The sequence below is a fragment of the Chinchilla lanigera genome, unplaced genomic scaffold, assembly GCF_000276665.1.
Source record: "Chinchilla lanigera isolate Chin_1 unplaced genomic scaffold, ChiLan1.0 scaffold00044, whole genome shotgun sequence".
NCBI lineage: Eukaryota > Metazoa > Chordata > Mammalia > Rodentia > Chinchillidae > Chinchilla > Chinchilla lanigera.
The window spans coordinates 15,525,624-15,546,191 of NW_004955445.1; the positions used below are offsets into that span (position 1 = coordinate 15,525,624).

The 20,568-nt window shown below is 40.1% G+C and overlaps 1 protein-coding gene across 8 annotated transcripts in view; it reads left to right on the forward strand.

Annotated features, from left to right (window-relative positions):
- The window catches only part of Chd6 (chromodomain helicase DNA binding protein 6), a 216,337-nt gene that overhangs the window by 165,550 nt on the left and 30,219 nt on the right, over positions 1-20,568 (forward strand). For 7 of the 8 annotated variants that reach the window (XM_013518270.1, XM_013518274.1, XM_013518272.1 and 4 more), the window contains 4 exons: positions 12,287-12,347; positions 12,952-13,168; positions 14,583-14,791; positions 15,789-17,369. In XM_013518270.1, coding sequence (XP_013373724.1) covers positions 12,287-12,347; positions 12,952-13,168; positions 14,583-14,791; positions 15,789-17,369 — 2,068 coding nt within the window. The remainder of the gene's footprint in view (positions 1-12,286; positions 12,348-12,951; positions 13,169-14,582; positions 14,792-15,788; positions 17,370-20,568) is intronic. The other variant, XM_013518271.1, reaches the window with a different exon arrangement.

Sequence of the window (20,568 nt, forward strand, 5' to 3'; positions counted from 1 at the left end):
GTTGAATGTGAGTCATCAAATGACTTGGCTACTGATGATGACTTGGATCATATAAGCTAAAGAAGACAGCAAGATATGACAGAGAAGGACAGAATGAAGACCCTGATTCAGATGAGGAAGAAAACAGTAATGTAAATAAGTATTTGACTAGTCAGAATGCTGCAAAGATGGTCATGTGTACATGAAAGATCCAGTGTTAGAAAATGTTACTAGGTTCTTGCCAGGGGTGAAACCTACTGGACAGAATGCCCACACTGCCATTCAGTGCTGGAAATTGTTTATAACAGGGTATGTACAAGACTTTTTGAAATGCAGTAATAATGAACTACAAGGAAACATTCTGTATGCATCAGTAGTAATACTCACAAATGTATTTATCATGGTACCTCACTATGAGCTAAAAGCCTTTAATAAAGGACTTTATCATTCTAATCATCAGAATCTAAAGGATTTATGGAGAAGTAATAGATGTGGGGTTGAGATTTTTAGAACAATGATGACCCTCAAGAGATTTGGTTTCCATCAAAATTGCTACATTTTGACTACAAAAACAACAAGAAAGAAAATGTCTGACAATTTGACTGCTGTTTCCTCATTTGTTAAAAGTTTCATTTCAAATTGTCAGGCAGTTTATACACCACCAGAGTACATGACAATTGATAAACAGCTTGTATCATTTTGTGGTTGTTGATGCTTTCAGCATTATATGCCAAGTAAACCTCCCAAGTATGGTATAAAAATATATGCCCTAGTATATGTGAAGACATTTTACATCTTGAATTTAGAAATTTATCCTGGGGGGAAAAAAAAAAGAAAGAAAGAAAGAAATGTATCCTTACAACTCAGTGAGGGCCGGAGATGTAGCTCAGCGGCACAACACCTGCTTCCCTGCCTCTCAAGAGCAAAGTCCTGAGTTTAATTCCTGGTACCAAAAAACAACTTAAAACTCAGTGACTAGGTCTTTCTTTCTGTAGTAATAAACCATATAACATTGTAAACAAAGTTGTTGTTACCTATTTGAAAAAGTAACATAAATGTCATATTAAGCAGTTGGTTTACTCTTTACCTATTGTTGCATTTGCTAAAAGAATACCAAACCACTGCAGGAACTATTTATTGGCAAGAACAAAGCTGAGATTCTTGAAAAGCTGTTGCAAGTTCACAATAGAGAAATGTATAATGCAATCTTTGGATTTCAGAAAGATATAATAACATTGACCTCCTATATGGTGAAGAAAAACAAAGTAGTACTGGTATTCTCAACATTACACCATGATGATGATTGATAGTGAGACTGGACATGGTGATACACGCCTATAATCCCAGCACTCAGGAGGCTGAGGCAGGAGGATCCTGTGAGTTCAAGGTAAGCCTGTGCAACATAGTGAGTTCCAGAGCAGCCTGGAGTACATAGCAAGACCGTGTCTCAAAACAAACAAGCAGAAGAAGATTGATAGCAAATCCTCAACACAAATGAAGCCAGAAATGGTCATATTTTACAGCAAAATAAAAGGCAGGGTAGATACTGTTGGAATTATGCGGCAACTATCATGTCACTCAAGACACAAAGCACTGGCTAATGATTGTGTTTTACTCCATCCTAAACATACCAGGCATAAATAGTTTCATAGTTTACAAAGAAAGTAACAAGCACAAAATGTCACAGAGAATTTTTCTTAGAGGATTGGGACTGGAATTGATAAATGATCAACTACAACAGTGGAAGAACAGTATGTATCTGCCCAAAGAACTCCTCAGAAAAGTTCTGGAGCAGACACCAGTGAACAGACAAGTAAAACATCACAGGAACCTCCTAAGAAAACAAGAAGACCAGCAAGATGTCCTACCAAAAAAGAAAGGAAGACAGAATACATGTGTTGTCATTGTAAGTGATACTTGTGTGTGGAACGTGCTGTTCCCGTATGAAAACTGCCTTCGGTGTGATAACTGAAGTAAAGATTTTCTTTGTTTGTTTTGTTTTTTGTTTTTCTCCGGTACCGGGAACCGAACTCACGACCTTGCGCTTGCCAGGCAGGCGCTTTTGCCGCTGAGCTAAATCCCCAGCCCAAGATTTTCTTATGGTAGAGTTTTATTTGTATTTTCATTGTTCACATAGGAATTTATTTCTGCTGGTTTTTTTAGATTTGGTGAGCAACCAGTTGATGTAGAAAATGTTGATGTTTATTCTGAACACTCATTATATTTTTGATATTTAATTTTATTGATATTTCACTTTCCTGCTAAATGGACATTGCATAATATAATAGGAAACTCCTGACAAAAGAGTAAGACAAAGAGAGGTGACAAGTATGACCTGTCAAACAGGAAAGGAAAGTTAAGTACATGTGCTGTCAGTGTAAATGACGCGTGTTTATGGAACATGCTGTTGTCATGTGTGAAGACTGCCTTAGGTGTGAAAGTTGAAGCAAAGATTATTTTTGTGGTAAGTTTTGTTTGTATATTCATTATAGTTCACAACAGACTTTATTTCCGTTGATATTTTTTAGATCTTGTAAGCAGGCAAACAGTTGATGTTGAACATGTTGATGTTTATTCTACACACATTGCATACTGAAAATTTAATACTTTGTTTTACTGATATTTTACTTTGCTCTTAAGTACACATTGTTTAATATAATAAAACCCATAAAATTAAAATTAATAATTCATCAATAAAAATACCCCCAAAAAATAAACATGAGTGTTACACACCCCCATAACACACCTTTTCTAAAAATCTGTGATAATGCCCCCAGGGCTATGGTTAAGTGTAGCATTTCATTGTTTTCTCTGATTTCTTATTGTTTTCTTTTTCCTGACTTTCTCTGGGTTACTTCAACATTTTTATTCTGTTTTGGTTTACCTACATTAAGGTGAAATTTAGCAAGGAGGACATTTTCTGAGAAAGGCATCACTAGGTGCTTCTGTTGCTTTGCACGCATCACAGTGTACTTTCTCAGACTAAGGTGGCAGCGATGCCGCTAGGCACTATGCTTTTGTGGGACCACTGTCGCATATGTGGTCTGTTGTTGAGAGAAGCATTCTTGCACAGCACAAGAGTGTATGTTTTTTATAGCTTCTTATTATATTTCATCATATATGGATAACATATCACATCACCAGTACCATCATTTCAAGTGCAGAAACCTCACTTGTACTTTTGTCCCTTTACCTTTCCTCATGTGTAAGTCTTAAGTATTTCTTAAGTATTTTGTCTTAAGTATTTCTTCTGCATGCATTCAGAATCATATCAGATAATGTATTGTTTTTGTCTCACTGTCAAATTAAGTTAGAATACTCAGGAAGGAATGTCCACTATATTTATCCATATCTTTGTTTACTGTGTTCTTTCTTCTTGGTATTCCAGGGTTTCTTCTTTTGTTTTGTCTTGGTTTAGGGAAATTTCTTTAGCTCTTCTTTTAGAGTAGATCTGATTGTGATGATCCTCTGCGTTTTTATTTATCTCAGAACATCTTTTTTAAATTAGTGCATATTAGTTATTCAGAATGGTGAGCTTCATTTTGAAATATTTATACATGCATAAAACATTCTGTGATCATTGTATTCCCCACATTACCCCTCTGAGAATTGCAGGCATTCAAATTGGTTTCCCTTTTTATAAGGTATCTTTTCTCTCTTGCTGCCTTTAAGACTTTTTTGTCTGTTTCTCAGAAGCTTAGCTATGATATTTCTTTTTGTTGTTCACACTTCTTTTTATTATTCTGCCTTCACATTTACTATTGTTTTCTCTTCCATGCTGTGATTAATCCTGCCAAGGATTTTTTAATGTGTGGTTTTTGGGGTTTTGTTTATTGGGGTTTTTCTGTTTATTATATCTACAATTTCCTTTTGATTCTTCTTTGGATTTTGGTTGCTTTGCCACAGCTTGCTTAGGGAGCATGTTCACAATTGCTTATTGATGATTGGGGGAGGAGGGTACCAGAAATCTAATTCGTGCCACTGAGCTATGTTTGATGATTTTTAAGTTAGGTCAGTAATTTTCTGTTATCCTAGGGTTGGCATCTGTTGATTATTTTCTTCTTTACTTTAAGATCTTCCTAAGTAATTTTTTATTGAAACCTGTACATCTTGGGGGTATTTTATTATGAGGCTCTAGATCTTATTTAAATTTTAATATTTCAGCTGACTTCCTCTGAAGGTAAACAGGGATGGAGGGGCCACCATATTTCTGTGAGATGGGGGCAGACCTTGGTGTTTGAGGCCTGCTCCCTTTACCACCTGTAAGGGGTGCTTCTCATTACTGTTGTGTGAGCACTTTGTCTTCGCTGACACCATGGGTTGAGGTGGGACGGCTCATTACTTTTGAGGAGGGAAAGTCCTGGTTCCTACTTACCTTCTTTTAGCATCACCCCAACAAGGCAGTGGCTGTCCTGTTAGAACCTGAGCAAGGCAGAAGTCAGAGCTCTCCCAAGTTGGCTTTTGCTGGGTGAGCCCGTGTGTGTGTGTGTGTGTGTGTGTGTGTGTGTGTGTGTGTGTGTGTGAGAGAGAGAGAGAGAGAGAGAGAGAGAGAGAGTGTGTACAGGTAGTTTTATTGTAAAAAAGCAGCTTGTACACTTTGAACATTTAGAACTGCACATCAGCTTTTGCTTTCTAGTGAAAACAAAAAAAAATTTAAAAAGCAAGCCAACAGAATTACAATAGAGAATGTCAATTCCAAATAAGACCCTATAAGTTCTGCTGATTTTCCCATCAAGTGGCAGGGCTCAAGTCATCATTAGGAGTGTTTTTAGTTTCTTTTGTTAATAGTTCTGTATTGTTGGGCTGGAGTAAAGCAGTTACTATCTTTACATTGTTTGCATTCTTAACCTGCTTTTTCAGAGTCCTTTGCTAGAGAGAGTAGGCTTTTATTGGAGCTGTTTGCTTGTTTGTTTAATCTACACCCTTTGGCATTTCTAGGTAACTGACCTCTTCACCTCCAAATCCAGAATACATGAGGCAAAAGAAAATCCAAGGAACTGACCACCATGTTGTTCCTTGAGTTGAGGTCCCTAGTTTGTCCTACCTTCTTATTTTACCTTTCAGAGTCTTCTTATATTTGTTTACTGTGTAATGTTAATGTCCCTGGATTTTAGTTGGACATAGAATGAGAAGTAGGGATATGTGCGTGCCCTAGAACAGAAGTATTCACTGCATTGTAAAGGTTGTGGGTGTTGTGCAGGCACACTGAAACTTCATCTTAGCTGCAGCAGCATTTGACCAGGTCTTCTCTTGCTCAGAGCAGTAGAGCAGATGTGTCTGTGAGAGTGCTGTGGATTCTGGAGCCCAGAGGCCTACATACCACTTCCCAGAATGACTCCAGGGTCATCTCTTCTCCTGAGCAGCACCGAAGAGTTGTCCATACTTTTCTCTTTTACTCTACTGATTCAACTCTGTAGAACGTGTAGTATTTACTTAGGCCTCTACCAGCTTTGATTCCTATAATAGTAGCAATGACACACTGTCCCAAATGGGAAATAATTATTTTTTGAAGACATGTTTCCTTGTATCCCCAAGATCTGAGAAGCAGCGAATTGAAGCATGAAGTTTCAGGCTCTGGACCTGAAAGAAGTTGAGTTCTGGTCTTGACAGTTAAAACTCAAGCTCTGTCATTCCAGTCCGTAGGTTAGATCATTTTTTTCTTTTGTCTATAATTTAAGACGTTTGCCATAAAGGCAACTCTTAACACCAAAGAAATGAAAGTAATATCTTGTATGGAGCTTCACTTTTTCTCAAGCCCCTTTTCCATTTGTTTAAGTTGATCCTCACTTAAAAAGACATGAACTACACACATCAGATATCATTGTCCTCATTTGACAGCTGAGAATACATTAGGCCCTAGAAGTTAAAGGACTTTGCCAAATTTTCCTGGCTGCTAGATCAAGTTAAAATTTGAGATTCTGCAGATATTTTAGTATTTTCTTCTAGTCAAGTATTCTTTTCATAGGAAAGTAGGAAGTATTTCAAATGTACATACCTTGCTCTCATAGCAGTTTGTGTGAAGAGGCCCCCAGCAGACTAACTGTAGGCTAGGCCTGGCTATGAAAGCTGTCACATTGAAGTCTGCATGCCTGACTGGCCGATCAGGAGGACACTGAAGAGGCTGTGGTACAGTAGGTAAAAATAACTCATTTCTTTATAGTAGGACTAAACTCCGGAACTACTCATGTATTCATTTACAAGATTTATGCCTATATTGCTTCTTTCATTCTTCAGATCCTTAAAACCTGGGCAGGAGGGTATAGTTTAAAGAAAATGGATTCAGGAATGGCTTCTCCCAGATTTTAAGATGGACAGATTATAAAGAGATCCAGCCTAACTTCCTGGGTCACATACTAAAACAAAGCATGTAAAGGAGTGGCCAACAGCTGAACCAGTCCTGCTGCTTTACCCGGCTTCCTCTCGCCCTCTTCCTTCTGTGCTGAAGTCACCAATTAGGCATTTCTTTCTCAGGAATCAGAGCTAAAGAAACTCAAAGTATTCTGTCAAAGAGCCTCTTGATTAGAACAGTTAAGTAGACCTAGACATAGAAAAGAGCCCCAGCACATGCCTAAGTGGTCTTTTTCGGTGCCCTTCCCTCTATAGTGTCACTGTCAGGGTAATCCCAAGTCCTTGAGGGGGAAAATGAGGAGCATGCCAGCTTTTCAAGAAGTCTATTTCATTGTTGGATAGTACTGCCTTCTACTGAGCCAGGAATCTGCCTCCGTGGAGTTGGTTCCATGAATTCCAACTAGTTTGTATGTGTGTGTGTGTGTGTGTGTGTGTGTGTATCTTTTTGAGACAGGGTCTCCTTATGCAGTTCAGGCTGGCCTTGAACTCACTTTGTAGTCCAGACTGGTCTCGAACTTGCAATGATCTTTCTGGCTTACCCTCCCAAGTACTGGGATTACAGGCATGCACCACGATGCCAGGCCTACCAACTAGTTTTCTTTCTAGTATTTTACTTCTTTCCTTCCTCTCTGATAGGATTTTATATTCTTGTAACTGGCTACTATGTTAGTCCTTTAAATTGCTTTTCAGATGAATTATTCCTAGTTCCTCTATGTTTCTTCATACCATATCATATTCAGAGCCTTTTCTACTCTAATGTCTTACAGAGCACTCTGTAGGTGTCCTTTCAAAATCTGGTGTTAGAGAACCACAGGATGTTCAGGTTTGGAGAGACTTTTAAGATGATCTAGTCTACTTTCTCTGTTTTAATGCCAGTAGCTCTTTGATCAGTAAATGATTACCAGCTGCAAAATTTGCAGCTGGATTCAGCAAACCTACAGAGACATTTTAAAGCATTTAGTCTTGCCCAGCATGGTAGGTCATGCCTGTAACTCTTGCACCCGGGAGGCTGAGACAGAAGGATTGCCGTGAGTTACGTGGAAGCCTGGGCTGCATAGCAAATTAAAGGCCAGCCAGAGCTGCATAATGAGGCCCTGTCTCAAAACAGAACAAAACAAGCATTTGGTCTTAAATATTTGCGTTTGGAAAGTAGAGCCTAGAATTAGAAACGAAGTCTAGCAAACCTCTATGTGTATAGACAGAACAACATCTCTGTTATCAGAAATAACAGTAAGACACAACTTTCATTCATACACTTACGTTGTAGCATGACAGTATCCTTGCTGTGCCATAGTTTCTTCTACAGGTGGCTCTGCTTGGTCTCAAGTGTACTCTCAAACAGAAAGTCTGTGGACAGAAGGAAGAAGTCATGACTCCAATGAGGCATCAGAAAAAATTACAGGGAAATCTTATGCCCAACATGGTCAGATCCCATTATAAGAACATTTTTGTTACTGAACAAATTAAATGAATTAAGAAGTTAAGGCTTCTTTGAACTCAAGTAGTGATATTTGAATATAGAATATTTTCACACTTGTGAAGCACATTTCCTCTTTAGTTAGACGTGATCCTTATCCCATTTGTAGAGAAGAGGGAACTCACACAGTGTTAGCTAGCTGACAAACAAGACAGTCAACACAAAAACAGTGTTTCCTCTGCTCACGCCTCTCTATAGATCCTGCAGTCTCTCCATAATAAATTCCTCAAAGCCAGGCATGTAGCACATCTATAATTTCAACTATTCTAGAGGCCAAGGCAGGAGGAGGATGAGTTTGGGGCTAGCCTAGACAACTTAGTAAGACCCTGTGTCAAAATCAAAAAAATAATTATAATAAAAAGCACAGTTGGATATGTAGTTAGTGTAGTGCTTTCTGGGTTCAGTCCTAGTGCCATGCCACTCCATCAGAATCCTTTATTTCAAATTTATGACATTTGATGTATATCTGCTTTCTGAGTAAAATGTATGCAAAGGTGGGATACTTGATTTTTCTTCAAAATGAAAACCACAGGGAGACGTTGTGACTCTGGCTTCATATATCTTGTTGCTTCTGCACAGAGAACCTTTGCGTTCTTCTGGCAAACTCCTGTGCGCCAGCTCAAGGGGCGCCGCTCTGATGTCTTTCCCTTTACCTGATTTGGGCCTGGTAGAGTTGGTGACTCTTATTTTCCCACTGTGTTTAAAGGCACTAAACACACTGCATGTTGACTACTTGTTTGTGTCTCATAAGCATACACTGGGTCCAGATGAAGATCCTACCTTTTTTACCATTATAGTCCGGGAGCCAAGCACCATTGTTTGACTAATTGTAAGAAGACAGGTCATCACCTGTTGCATTGTTCCTGAGCTTTTGAAAGGCCGTGGAAGAAATCACTGTGTTTGCAGGTCCCACCTGACATGCCCTGCCCCTGCTCCTCCCACCACTTCAACCAAGACAAGACCAAACAGGCCCCCACAGCAAGGGAGGCTAGGCCCCTCCCTTTCAGATAAGGAAATGGAGCTCCATCTATGGAGTTCACTTGCTTGAGTTACCAACAGTGCTTTTGTTTTGTTTTGTTGCAATACCATTTATTAAATTTTTTTTAACTTTGCGTTTTTTTTCTCTTCATTCTGTGATTGATTTTTTTAAGTACATGTTTGCAGCACATAAGGATTAGAGTGCTTTTGAGTCAATTTGAGGTTTTTTTGCCCACCAGAGCACTTCTTTTAAGAGCTCATCCTCTGGAGTCAGACCTTCTGGGCCTGGATTCCATCTTTACCTCTTTTTTTTTTTTTTTTGTCTTTTTGAAACAGGGTCTCGCTGTGCAGCTGAGGCTGGCCTTGAGCTCACTTTATAGCCCAGACTGGTCTCAAACTCACAACGATCCTCCTGCCTCAGCCTCCTGAGTGCTGGGATTACTGGTGTGCACCACCACACCGTGTTCCATCTTTACCACTTAATAACTTCTTGCAATCTTGGACCACATTATCAGCCTCCCCATTCCACAGTTTCCTCATGTATAAAATGAGTTGTTAAAATGAGTAAGTGAAAAAATGTATATGAACCACCAAGTACAATATCTGACAACTGACCTGTGCTCAGAAGACTGTTACTATTCTTGTTGTATTATGAAGCTTCTTTATAACACATACATTAGTTGAAAGAGAAATGTTAAGTGATCATCTAGTAGTTGAACTACTTGTCAGTTTTTTCTCAGTCCCATATATCATTTAATGGATGGACATTTTGCTTTGTACCAGCACTTGTTTAAATTCTTTACATGTTTCTACTGATTTGTGTCCTACAATCACCCTATAAAAAAAGCATTATTGTCTCTATTTTGGAAAGAAAATGAGAGAGACTTTCCCAAGGCTAGAGAGCAGTGGACTGTCAGACTGCAAACCACACATGTCCGAAAGATAGAAGAATTGTGTGTTGTAACCAACCCATGACCCTTGTTGTTAACTCTCCATTGTCAGCACTCCAGGGCCCCTCACTCTGAAATGATTGGTTGTAAGCAGAAGTTGAAGTGTTCAATGTTAAACTGCACAGTTCAGATACAGGGTCTTCTATATACCAACGAATTTCTGTGACCTAGAACTGGCTGTGCTCTCGCATATCACACACATTAAACTGGTTGTTCATACCAGGCATCATGACTTATTCCTGTAATCCCAGCAACTGGGGAGGCTAAAACAGGAGGATCATAAGGTCAGGACAGCCTTAGCATTTTAATAAGGCCCTGTCTCAAAGTAAAAAGTAGTAAGATTTGGAGTTACAGCCCAGGATTAGAGTGCTTGCCTAGCATTCTGGTGGCCCAGTTCCACGATTAATTAATAGTTAATAACTAAAAGTCTCATATCCTTTTCACTTGAGCCACTGTTAAGCTGATTCTTCTCCATAAAGTAATTTCTAGAGAGAAGTACCACTGAGAGGTCAGGACAGAAAAGCTTTCTATACTTGAGTTTCACCTAAGCCCATTCATGTTTGTTAAACTGTACACCAGCAGAAATGGTCTATACTTATAAATTTCAGCATTGAAAGGAAACCTGCATCCCCTGTGTTCCTAGCTCACACCAAGCTAGGAGCCTGCACCCATGGATTTGGGATACGGTGGTCGCATGTTAGCTGCCAGTGCGTTATGATGAGGAACGTGGTCATTCCAGGGCCCACTGCCCTTGTTTTATAGGTGATAGAACATTTCTCAACTGAAAGTGTCTATACTTGTAAATTTCAGCATTGAAAGGATCTTCATAAGTACTTGGGTATCTCTAATGAGATTTTCTCTGGTAGGAAGATATATGAGGCACTACAGGTCGGTCTGGGGTTTTCTGTTTTGTGTAACTGCCTAAATATAGGGCAGGATGAGGTGACATTCTCAAGTGCCCCTTCAAAATGGTAATTTCCACTCTTCACTGACATTAGGTGGCAGAAGGCAGCTCTGGCCTAGCAGGGGGAGATTAGCTAGCACTACTCCCTAGTTTTAAGTATGTTTTCACTCTCCAAAACAGATTGTCATTTGAGATTCTCGTGTTGCCCGTTTTTTAGATCGCTTGGCAGCTGAAAGTGTGTGACTTTCAAATTAAACTACCTGTATTTGAATCCCAGCTGTGCAGTTTACTAGCCATGTGATGAGCTTGAACAAGTTACTGAATTTTCTAAGACTTGTTTTCATCTGTAAAAATGAAGACTGTAATGGTTTCTACCTCCTGAGCTAGTTCAGATAACTAAAACGGTTAAACCAAATAAAAGGTTTTACACACAGTTATTGGTACACAGTTCTTGGCACAGTTCTTGGTAACATTAGTAACTATTTTCATCATTCTACATAAGAGAGAAATGCATTCAGAAAATGCATTTCTCTTCCTTTTTACCTTTTTAAAGTTTTCTCTTTCAGCTCCTTTCTTGGTACCAAGGGGCCCAAGAGAGTGATCTGAACTGTAACTGCTGGAAGTCATATGTATCAGTTCATTCCTGTTGTATCAAGGTATTGGTCTCCAATACCTTAGCAGCAAATGCTTTCAGTAAAAAGTCAGATAGTAAATGTCTTGAGCTACACTGTACTGGTCTCTGTCCACATACTCTTCTTCCTTATTTGTAACACTTGAAAGAAATGTTAGAAACCTTCTTAACTTGAGGGCCACACAAAAATGAATGTAGGGCTTGGTTTACTGACCCTTGTTCTCTCTAACTCCATACTCTTGAATGGCAAAGTCTTGAATCCTAAGGTTGTTTTGTGCCATCATTTAGGTAAAATGATAGTAGTAGGAAAGCATAGCTTAGTGTTACAAGAGTCTCACTGAAAATAGTGTGATCTTTTTTCCCAACCCCAGTCTCCTACAAGGGCCAGATGGTGCTCTTATAAAGGATCTTGTAATGCTCCATTCCTAAGACCAAGACAGGGTTGTGAAAGGATCTTTTAGCTCCAGTTAGACAAGCTCTGTGAATAAGCTCTGTGCCTGTGATCTTACTCCAGATTCACTTGGAGCTTTAAATTGTAGTTTTAACTTTAAATTCCTAGGGGTTTCCACCAGCTAGTCTCGTGTCTGGAACAGTCATGTTTTATGAAAATAGTGTCTGTTGCTGTGAAGCTAATTATGAGCATGACGCTTTTTCACAGCAAAAAACAAAAGTGCAAGCACATTCTTTGTAAAATGACAGTATTAAGTTACAGGTGATGGTGATAAAGCAAATACTTAAATTCACAGCTAAAATAGTGCTTGTAAAATATAATTGCCAGGGAGACTGTGCCAGTTCATCATTCTTTAAGCTGATTTCTGGGTGGAAAAAATTATTCCAAGAACTGTAAGGTGTTCACAAGAACACCTTTCAAACTGCATTTACCAAGTACGGTCTTGGTTTCTGAGATGTCCATACACAGGGCTGCCCTTCATGCATGCTCCTTCTTCCATATGGAGCCCTTTGGAGGTGGTTTCTTCTAAGTTCAGTTTTGCTGATGGAATGGCTTCCTTTACCTCTAGGAGAATTCCAGTGACGGTGGCGAAGGCGTTTTTGGTGAAAAGAAGGATGACAGCCGGGCAGGTGAGACTGTCTCCTTCTGAAGACGAGGAAAAATAGTTTAAGTTTGTAGTTACCTGGGGTTTATGTGTGTTACAAATGCTATTTTTAAGAATACGCTTTTTAAAAGCCTAGTAAATTGACCTTTATACTCCCCAAGTCACACATGGCTGTGGCCTTCATCTCCCTGACATTGACATGCAGAATAAAATGACTTCTTAAGTTAGGATGGAATCTTAACAGGTAAAAAGGAATTCAATTTTATTGCCTTTTTGTTTTGTTTAGAAAACTTATTTTTCTGAATTCAAACTTAACAGAGGCTTTGACAGAAAGACCAACTACACAGAAATGCGTGGTACTGTGTGGAAAAGGCAATAAAGAATTTGCTCATTCCTGTGCTGTAGAGCAAGGTCCTCAAATCAGCTCTACCCTCACAGCACTGGACATGTTTTATTGGACAGATAACAGCAGACCACCACATAAAACTGTCCTTCCTGCTGTGCTGGGCTGATTGTTAAAGCAGTAACTACTTTAAGTTACAGTGTCAGCTTTGTTTTTATTTAAACAAAACCAAACTCTTGCTTTTAGTTCTGTATATAAATACTAATGTCCTCACTGATGTTTGAAGCCCAGGATAGCTCCGACCCAGACAAATCACCCTGGCCAGTTTCATCCGCTCTCACAGCTCGTCTCCGGCGTCTGGTCACTATCTACCAGCGCTGCAACCGTAAAGAGCTCTGCAGACCTGAAATCCTGGGACCGGGTAACCAGGGATACTGGGTTCAGGAGGAGATGTTCAGGAGAACCTCAGAAATGGACCTCATCAACAAGGAAACCCAGAAGAGGTAAGGGCCGAGGGCCAAAAGGGCATGCTGAGCTGTTCACTGGGTACAAATAACAAAAAGTAAAGCTGATAGCTGAGGGGAAAGTGCAGGTATGCTCTCTGGTAAAGTTACATAGTCTCCAGAATTTATTAAATGTGGCCTCAACAGTGATGGTGTTGTCATGGTAACAAGAGCTTGATGCAGTCTGGGACACCCTCTGCTCACAATTTCCAGACTTTAATGACTTCCCCAATATGACATCTTCCCTCAGTCAGACCCCAGTCTGTGGGGATATGGTTTAAAAACACCACTCTGGCATACATGAGACCACTTCACACCCCCTACTTCTTCTAGCAGCAGAGGATATATTGTGCATTGAAGCTATCTTTATAGCTGCTTTTATCAAAACTTGGAGAGCAATGAATATCACCACATGCAAGCCTAGAAGGTAGGTATAAGTTATCAGTAATTACTTGCTCATCTAAGAATTAAGCTAGAAAGGGTACAGTAGACCAGCACAAACTAGGAGTGAACATATCACAAAGCTGCAATTCTTTTGAGTCTTTCTTTCTATCCTTCCAGTGAAGCATCCAGTGAATTAAAGAAACACCATGTAGCAAATCCAAGTAATTTTCTATATTCTTCCTGACCTTCTAAAATTTGCCACTTCAAAACATTTCTCCTGTCTTAGCTGCAGATAAAAGAGCAGAGCCGCTCCCTGCTTCTCACTCTCCCACTGAGCCCTCAGCCACCTCCCATCCTAGCTAGGATGGAGACCGTGACAGCCAGGAACCTCATAAAGACTGTGGCATGTGACTCTCCCATCCCCAGTCATGACCTTAATCCTGTAGGATTTAAAGACTAGAAGACCTTTGTGTCCCAGAGGAAAAAATTGATATGGGCAACTCATCTACAGAAAACCAGTGGGAGATGGGGAGTCAGGACTTATGTACTGAGATAATGCTTCTCTGCCCTTCTCGGCTCCAGTTTCCTCAGTTGTAAGACAAGAGATTGAATTCAGTGGGCTAGAAGGTCCTTCCAGGATCCTGTGATTCCATGTTGTCATAGATATTTAAGCATATGTAGTATTTTAAAACTTTATTTCCTACAAATGGAAATTAAGTAGGCAGTTGATTGCTCAGGAGAGAGCGGAATCTGCACACGTGACCTTGAAATAGAAAAGTAAATAGCAGAAGGAAGCACTGAAGACTTGAAAGCAGTTCCCTCCTTGGGAGTAAGGTGATAGCATGTTTTTGTTATAAGCCTCTCAGATCAATTTAATTTAAATAAAAATACACAGTAAGATAAACTAGCTCCACTTGCTCTCTTGATTTCGAGTTCTGATCCCGTGTGCTCAATAAGCAGTTAGATTTCTTAAAAAAAAAAAATAGATGGGGGGAGAAAACAGTTCCTGTCACTCTGATTAAATCTTAAGGTGGACCAGGAGAGAGCAAGCAGACTTCTACAGAACAGTGTCTTCCTTTGGTGTTGTTTACGATCAAGAGAAGAAAACCTTCGACTGGACCCAGTTCCGCATCATATCCCGTCTGGACAAGAAGTCAGATGAGAGCCTGGAACACTATTTTTATAATTTTGTGGCCATGTGCCGGAACGTCTGTCGTCTGCCTGCCTGGAAAGATGGTGGTGAGGAAGTCATTTGTCAGTGTGTTAGCTGAGACAGGGAATGCACATGCTGGTGTTCAAAGTGTAAATTCCTTTAGCTGTCGCTCTCAAAATAGTCTACCTGAGGAGTTCAGGTAGACACATGTAGGTTCTTAGAAATTCGTGTACTTTTAATTGGTTTCACCCTCACTTAAAATGCTATATCTCTCCCAAATGATGTAACTTTGGTCTAAGTAAAATCTTACAAGCCAGGCTTGATGGTGCAAACCTATAATTCCAGTGCTTAGGAAGCTGAGGCAAGAGGGTTGCTGCAAGTTTGAGGCCAACCTACATTGCATAAAGAAACCCTGTCTCAAAAAACTAGAGACTACCATTTACTTTTTCCAAAGTTAAAAGGTTTTTTAAATCATATTGAGATTTACCCTACTTTGATCTTTGTACCTTGCTTATATTAGACTTTAATAACTTTTAAGTGTTTTATCATGTGTTCACTTACAGACATGCGCCACCACACCCTGCTTCTGTCCTGTAGATTCATCCAGGATGTAATTTGGAACAGCTTCCCCTAAGCCCCTCTTCAGCCTCACATTTGTGCTACTGTAGACTAGTTAATGTATATTAGAAAGGTCTAGACCTTTAGTTATACAGACAAAACCTAGATTCACATTCTGGTTCTGGCCCCTGGAGCAAAGTGGCTAATCTGAACCTATATTGTCATCCTTAAAACAGGATTGGTGATGATGATGTATCATAGAATTTCTATGAGAACTAGATAACATGTACAATACAAAGTAGCTGGTATACAGAGGGCACATACTAAATGGGAACTAATATTCTTACAGAACTGAAGTTTTCCTGCTCTTTTTCCATTCCCTTTTAGCTTCAAATTTTAATAGGGCCCATGCATATAAAACTCCCAGGGGATTAAACTGTGAGCCAACAATGGAAGGGCTGAGCAGGGCAAGAAGTGTTCAGATCCAGTTGAAGTGACAGTCTCCATATTTCCCTTCCTCTCCAGGTCCCCCTGATGCCACCGTCTACATTGAACCCATCACTGAGGAACGGGCTGCAAGAACTCTGTACCGCATTGAATTGTTACGGAAAGTCCGAGAGCAGGTGCTCAGGTGTCCTCAGCTGCATGAGCGCCTCCAACTCTGCAGGCCCAGCCTCTACCTCCCAGTCTGGTGGGAGTGTGGCAAGCATGATCGAGACCTGCTCATCGGTACGGCCAAACACGGGCTTAACCGTACTGACTATTACATCATGAATGACCCCCAGCTGTCCTTCCTGGATGCCTACAGAAACTATGCCCAGCATAAAAGAACTGATACTCAGGCACCAGGCAGTCTCTGTTGTCTTTACCAGACCAACTCCAAATTATATGAATCTCTTACCTATGCTCAAATGAGTAGGACTTCAGAGTCTCTTGAGAGTGAACCTGAGAACCTGGTGAAAATTGAAAGCAGAGATGATCCTCTGGGTCTGCCTGGAGGCAGCTTTCCTGATGTGACTTGTGACAATTTTATTTCTAAAGTTCAGGATGTTATTTCTATCAACCATGATGAAAGTCTGCTGCCTGAGAGCTTGGAGAACATGATGTATGGTAACAAGGTCCTCAGCCCAGAGCCAGGCTCTTTTCAGGAAGGCCCAGTAATCAACACAGAATGCAGAAAAGATACTGTTGTGATCTCAGCAAGCAAAAATGCAGGCTGCCGGCCTGGTGACCGTGAGGCAGAAATAGCTGCAGTTTCTCTTATGGATACCATAGAAGCAGGAGTAGCTCAAATGAACATCGAAAGTGGAGAACATTTGTTGACACCTATTTCAAAGGAAAGGGAGCGCTGCTGCGGTGAGGCAGGGCGGAGACCTGAAAGCTTGGGGCAGCTGGAAGCCAAATGCCTACCTTCCACTGCCTTGGATGCAGGAAATGAAAGTGGGTTTGTAGATATGTGCAGTCTCAGTGTCTGTAACTCTAAAAGAAACCTCTCATCAGATCAGAAATTAATTGATTTATTACAAAGCAAAAGTTTAGAAACTAAATTGATTTTGAGTCAGAACCAGAGTGATGAGGAGGAGGAAGAGGATGAAAATGAGGAAGAAACTTTAGCCATGGCAGCAGGCACCAGAGAAAAGCCAGAAGCTTTGCATCTCACCAGTCCCACTGCTAACAACCCAAGGGAAAAGAGCCAAGGCTTCCATCTGGATGAAGCTAAGAAAGGAAGCCTAGAGGTGGTGAGCCAAACTCCTGGGCCGCCGAGGGCCTTTCCTCCAGCGTCCTGTCAGTGCCACTGCAAACACGTGGAAAGGTGGGCACACGGCCTCGGGAATGATGAATTTGAAGTAGAGAAACCCAAGGCTTATCACCCAGACCTGTACAAAAGCAAAGCCAATAATACCACCATGGAAGGTGAGCCCACTACTATTCCATCAGAGCCATTTAAAGTGAAGCCTGAGCTTTTAAAAGAACCTTGGAAAGAATGTGCAGAAAGAAAAAAAGGTTTCTCCACATACGCTCCCGAAGGAAGTGAACCCAAGTCAGAAGACATGGATTTCGAAAATAAAGATGACTATGACAGAGATGGAACCTGCCAGAGTCAAGGTACAGTATGTAGAATCTTACAGTACTTTGGATAAACCAGTCCTCCGTGAAAGGAGAGAGAAGGAACATGGGTAGAGTGGTCACTAGTTTTATGATTTCTGAAAGGGACTTTTACTATGTGTTCAAACCAAAAGTCATGAAAGTTAGAATAGCGCAGAAAACTAAGGGTGATTGTTGACAGTCACAGCCCTTCTACTGCATTAACCATGTGATCTAGGCCGGGGATATAGCTCAGTGGCATAAGTGCCTGCCTGGCAAGCGCAAGGTCCTGAGTTCAATTCCCAGTACCAAAAAAACCCATGTGATCTAGACAGGGCTTATACACTTATGCTCTGGCATGTAGGGGAAGTGATGTCTTCTTGCACTGGGGCGGTTGCTCCAAGCTGAGTAGTACAGCCTTAGGACTTCAGAGACCTGCAACTAACATATGTGCCAGTAATTTACAAGACCTCCAGATAGATGAGTTGATGTTTGTTAACCACTTCACAGTTTTAACCAGTCAGTTCTTGTTTGCAGGAGATAAGCTTATACCTCTGTTTGTTTTATATGGACTGTTCTTTGCATACTTTTTTATTTAGAACATTGTGTTTGCCTTTGATGTTTGTTTCTGGTGAAATTTAATAAGTTCTGATTATTTTCTTTTACCAATTTGTGTTTATTTGTGAAAAATAACCTATAATCTTGTGTTGCAATCTATCGAAGTTCTTATCATAAGAACATTAGATATGATTTTTGTGCTTCTCCAGAACTCAGTGATATTCTTTCATAATGCAAAACAGACATGTTTGGGACACTGAGACCAAATAGGAAGGAAATGCTGAAAGATCTGCAAAAGAAAAAAATGAGGAAGGGAGAAATACTAAAATATCAGAGAGGAAAAGTCTGTGTTATGAAATGGAAAGACAAAAAAGATGTCTCCTTATTGTCAGTTATTCATAATACAGAAATGATGGAACTTGATTATAATAATGATTATAGTGGTCAATGACTATAATAATGCTTTTAGGGGCTACTGGGAATCAAACTCAGGACCTCATACTTGCCAGGCACACACTGTGCCACTGAGCTAAATCCCCGGCCCTAATTATGATAATTCTATGTGTAGTGTTGAAAGAGTTGACCAAAATCAAAAGTGTCCTGTAATCAAAAAGCAAGGGAAAAAATATTCTTGTAAAATATTTATGCACCTTCTGCACCAAACAATATGGAACTTATTTGTTATTCAAAACATGGGGGTTCAAGAAGTCATTTATAATTTGGATTAGATAGGTCTAATAGATCAAATAACTGAAAAATACAGGATAGCAAAACGCCAAACAAGACTTCCTTCATCAGTGTCTTACCCATTATGTTTAGTGGGTAGACATTTTATTAAAATCACACCACCCACAGGGAAAAAAGAAAGGCCAACATGACAGTGTGAAGTGTGTTATTCAAAGGAAGACAGTAATGCATAAAGAATTTGGAAAAAGAGTAAATACCACTGCTCAGATTGTAGCGTTGCATTGTGTGTTGAATGTTTAAAGATATATCATACACAGAAAAATTATTGGATGCATTTGATTAAATTGTCATTTTCATATTTCCGTTATAAAAATTGTTGAAATGTGCAGTTTTTTGGTCATCCTTATTTAAATAATTAGACTGGTTAGGGGTTAAGATAGTCATTGAGGGAACCAAGGGTAAAGCTCAGTGGCACAAGCACCTGCCTGGCAAGTGCAAGGTCCTAAGTTCAATTCCCGGTACCAAAAAAAAAAAAAAAAACAGGTGAGAATTGAAAGCAGCATTTATTTGGTTTAGATTCCTTTCAGTAGCTCAACACAAATAAGAATTAAAAAATCATAAGTAACTGAAAAAATATACGATCTTTTTAAATAGAGAAATCATAGATGAAGATTCAAGTTAGAAGGAGTTTCATAATGTTAGAAAAAAATCTAGGTGGCCCTGAAATTCCTCATGCTTTGTGCAAATATAATGATTAGGAATCCTGAGGAACAACAACACATGAATTTTTACTTGGTTTTATTTCGTCAGATTCAAGAGGATATTCTAGGGTGAAAAAAACTGCTCTTTTTTTTTTTTTTTTTTTTTTGTACCAGGAATTGAACTCAGGACCTCGCGATTGCAAGGCAAGCACTTGTGCCACTGAGCTATATCCCCGGCCCCTAAAACTGCTCATTCATGCCAATGTTTAAAACAAAAACAACCCGTCAACCCTGTGATGTCTGCCTAGTGTTCATTGTGGCTCTCAAGGAGTGAAACCCTCACCACCTCTCTTTCATGGGACAGTGGTTCTGTATTACACAGGAAAAGAGAGATAAGGAACAAACTGAGCCTTTGAGTTGTCTGGCTTTTTATTTTTAAATTCCCCCTACTTTTGTTTTTGGTCACTGATAAATGACTATCTTGGGAAAGAACAGTTACAAACCCAAATTAAAATTTACATGCTAGGTAGAGTAAGGACTGAGAAATGAAACTAAAAATAGCTTGATGGAACTGGGGATCCACCAACCCAGGAAGAGCCAGTCTGCAGCCATGCCCCATGGTTTTTCTAGCTGCCAAGGCTTCCATCTGGATGAAGCCAAGAAAGAAAGCTTGGAGGTGGTGAGCCAGACTCCTGGGCCAGCCAGCAAGGGCCTTTCCTGCAGCAGCCTCTAAGGAGGTCAACCATGTGTTGTATTGTAAAACCCCACATTGCTTTTTGAACCCTGTTGTAGGAAAAATCATCAAATAATCAGTCTTTGCAAACTCAAAATAATCAAATGAGCATAATGTAAATGTGATTGATCTGTGTTTGTTTGTTTGGGGGTAACTGAGAATCAAACTCAGGACCTTGCAACTTGCTGGGCAGGCACCTCTGCTGCTGAGCTATATCCCCAGCCCATTGAGAGAAGCTATATCCCCTTCTGTCAATGTATTGAGAGAAGAAAAGAACTTTCCACTTCCTTCTTTGGTGTCGGGCCAGCCTTACCTGACTCAAAGCAGACTTGACTACCAGTCATGGACCTGCTAATCCTTGTGATAACTGAGTAAGCACTGAGTACCAGCACCAGTGCTTGTAGAAGTACTTTTGCAGTGGTTGGCTGGGATTCTTCACACACTGGAAATGCAGGACAGGTGGTACAGGGAGGTTAGCTCTCTTTGGAGATAAGAAATCTGCAGTACTATCAGAGCACTCAGTGGTGCTCTATTGAGTCCA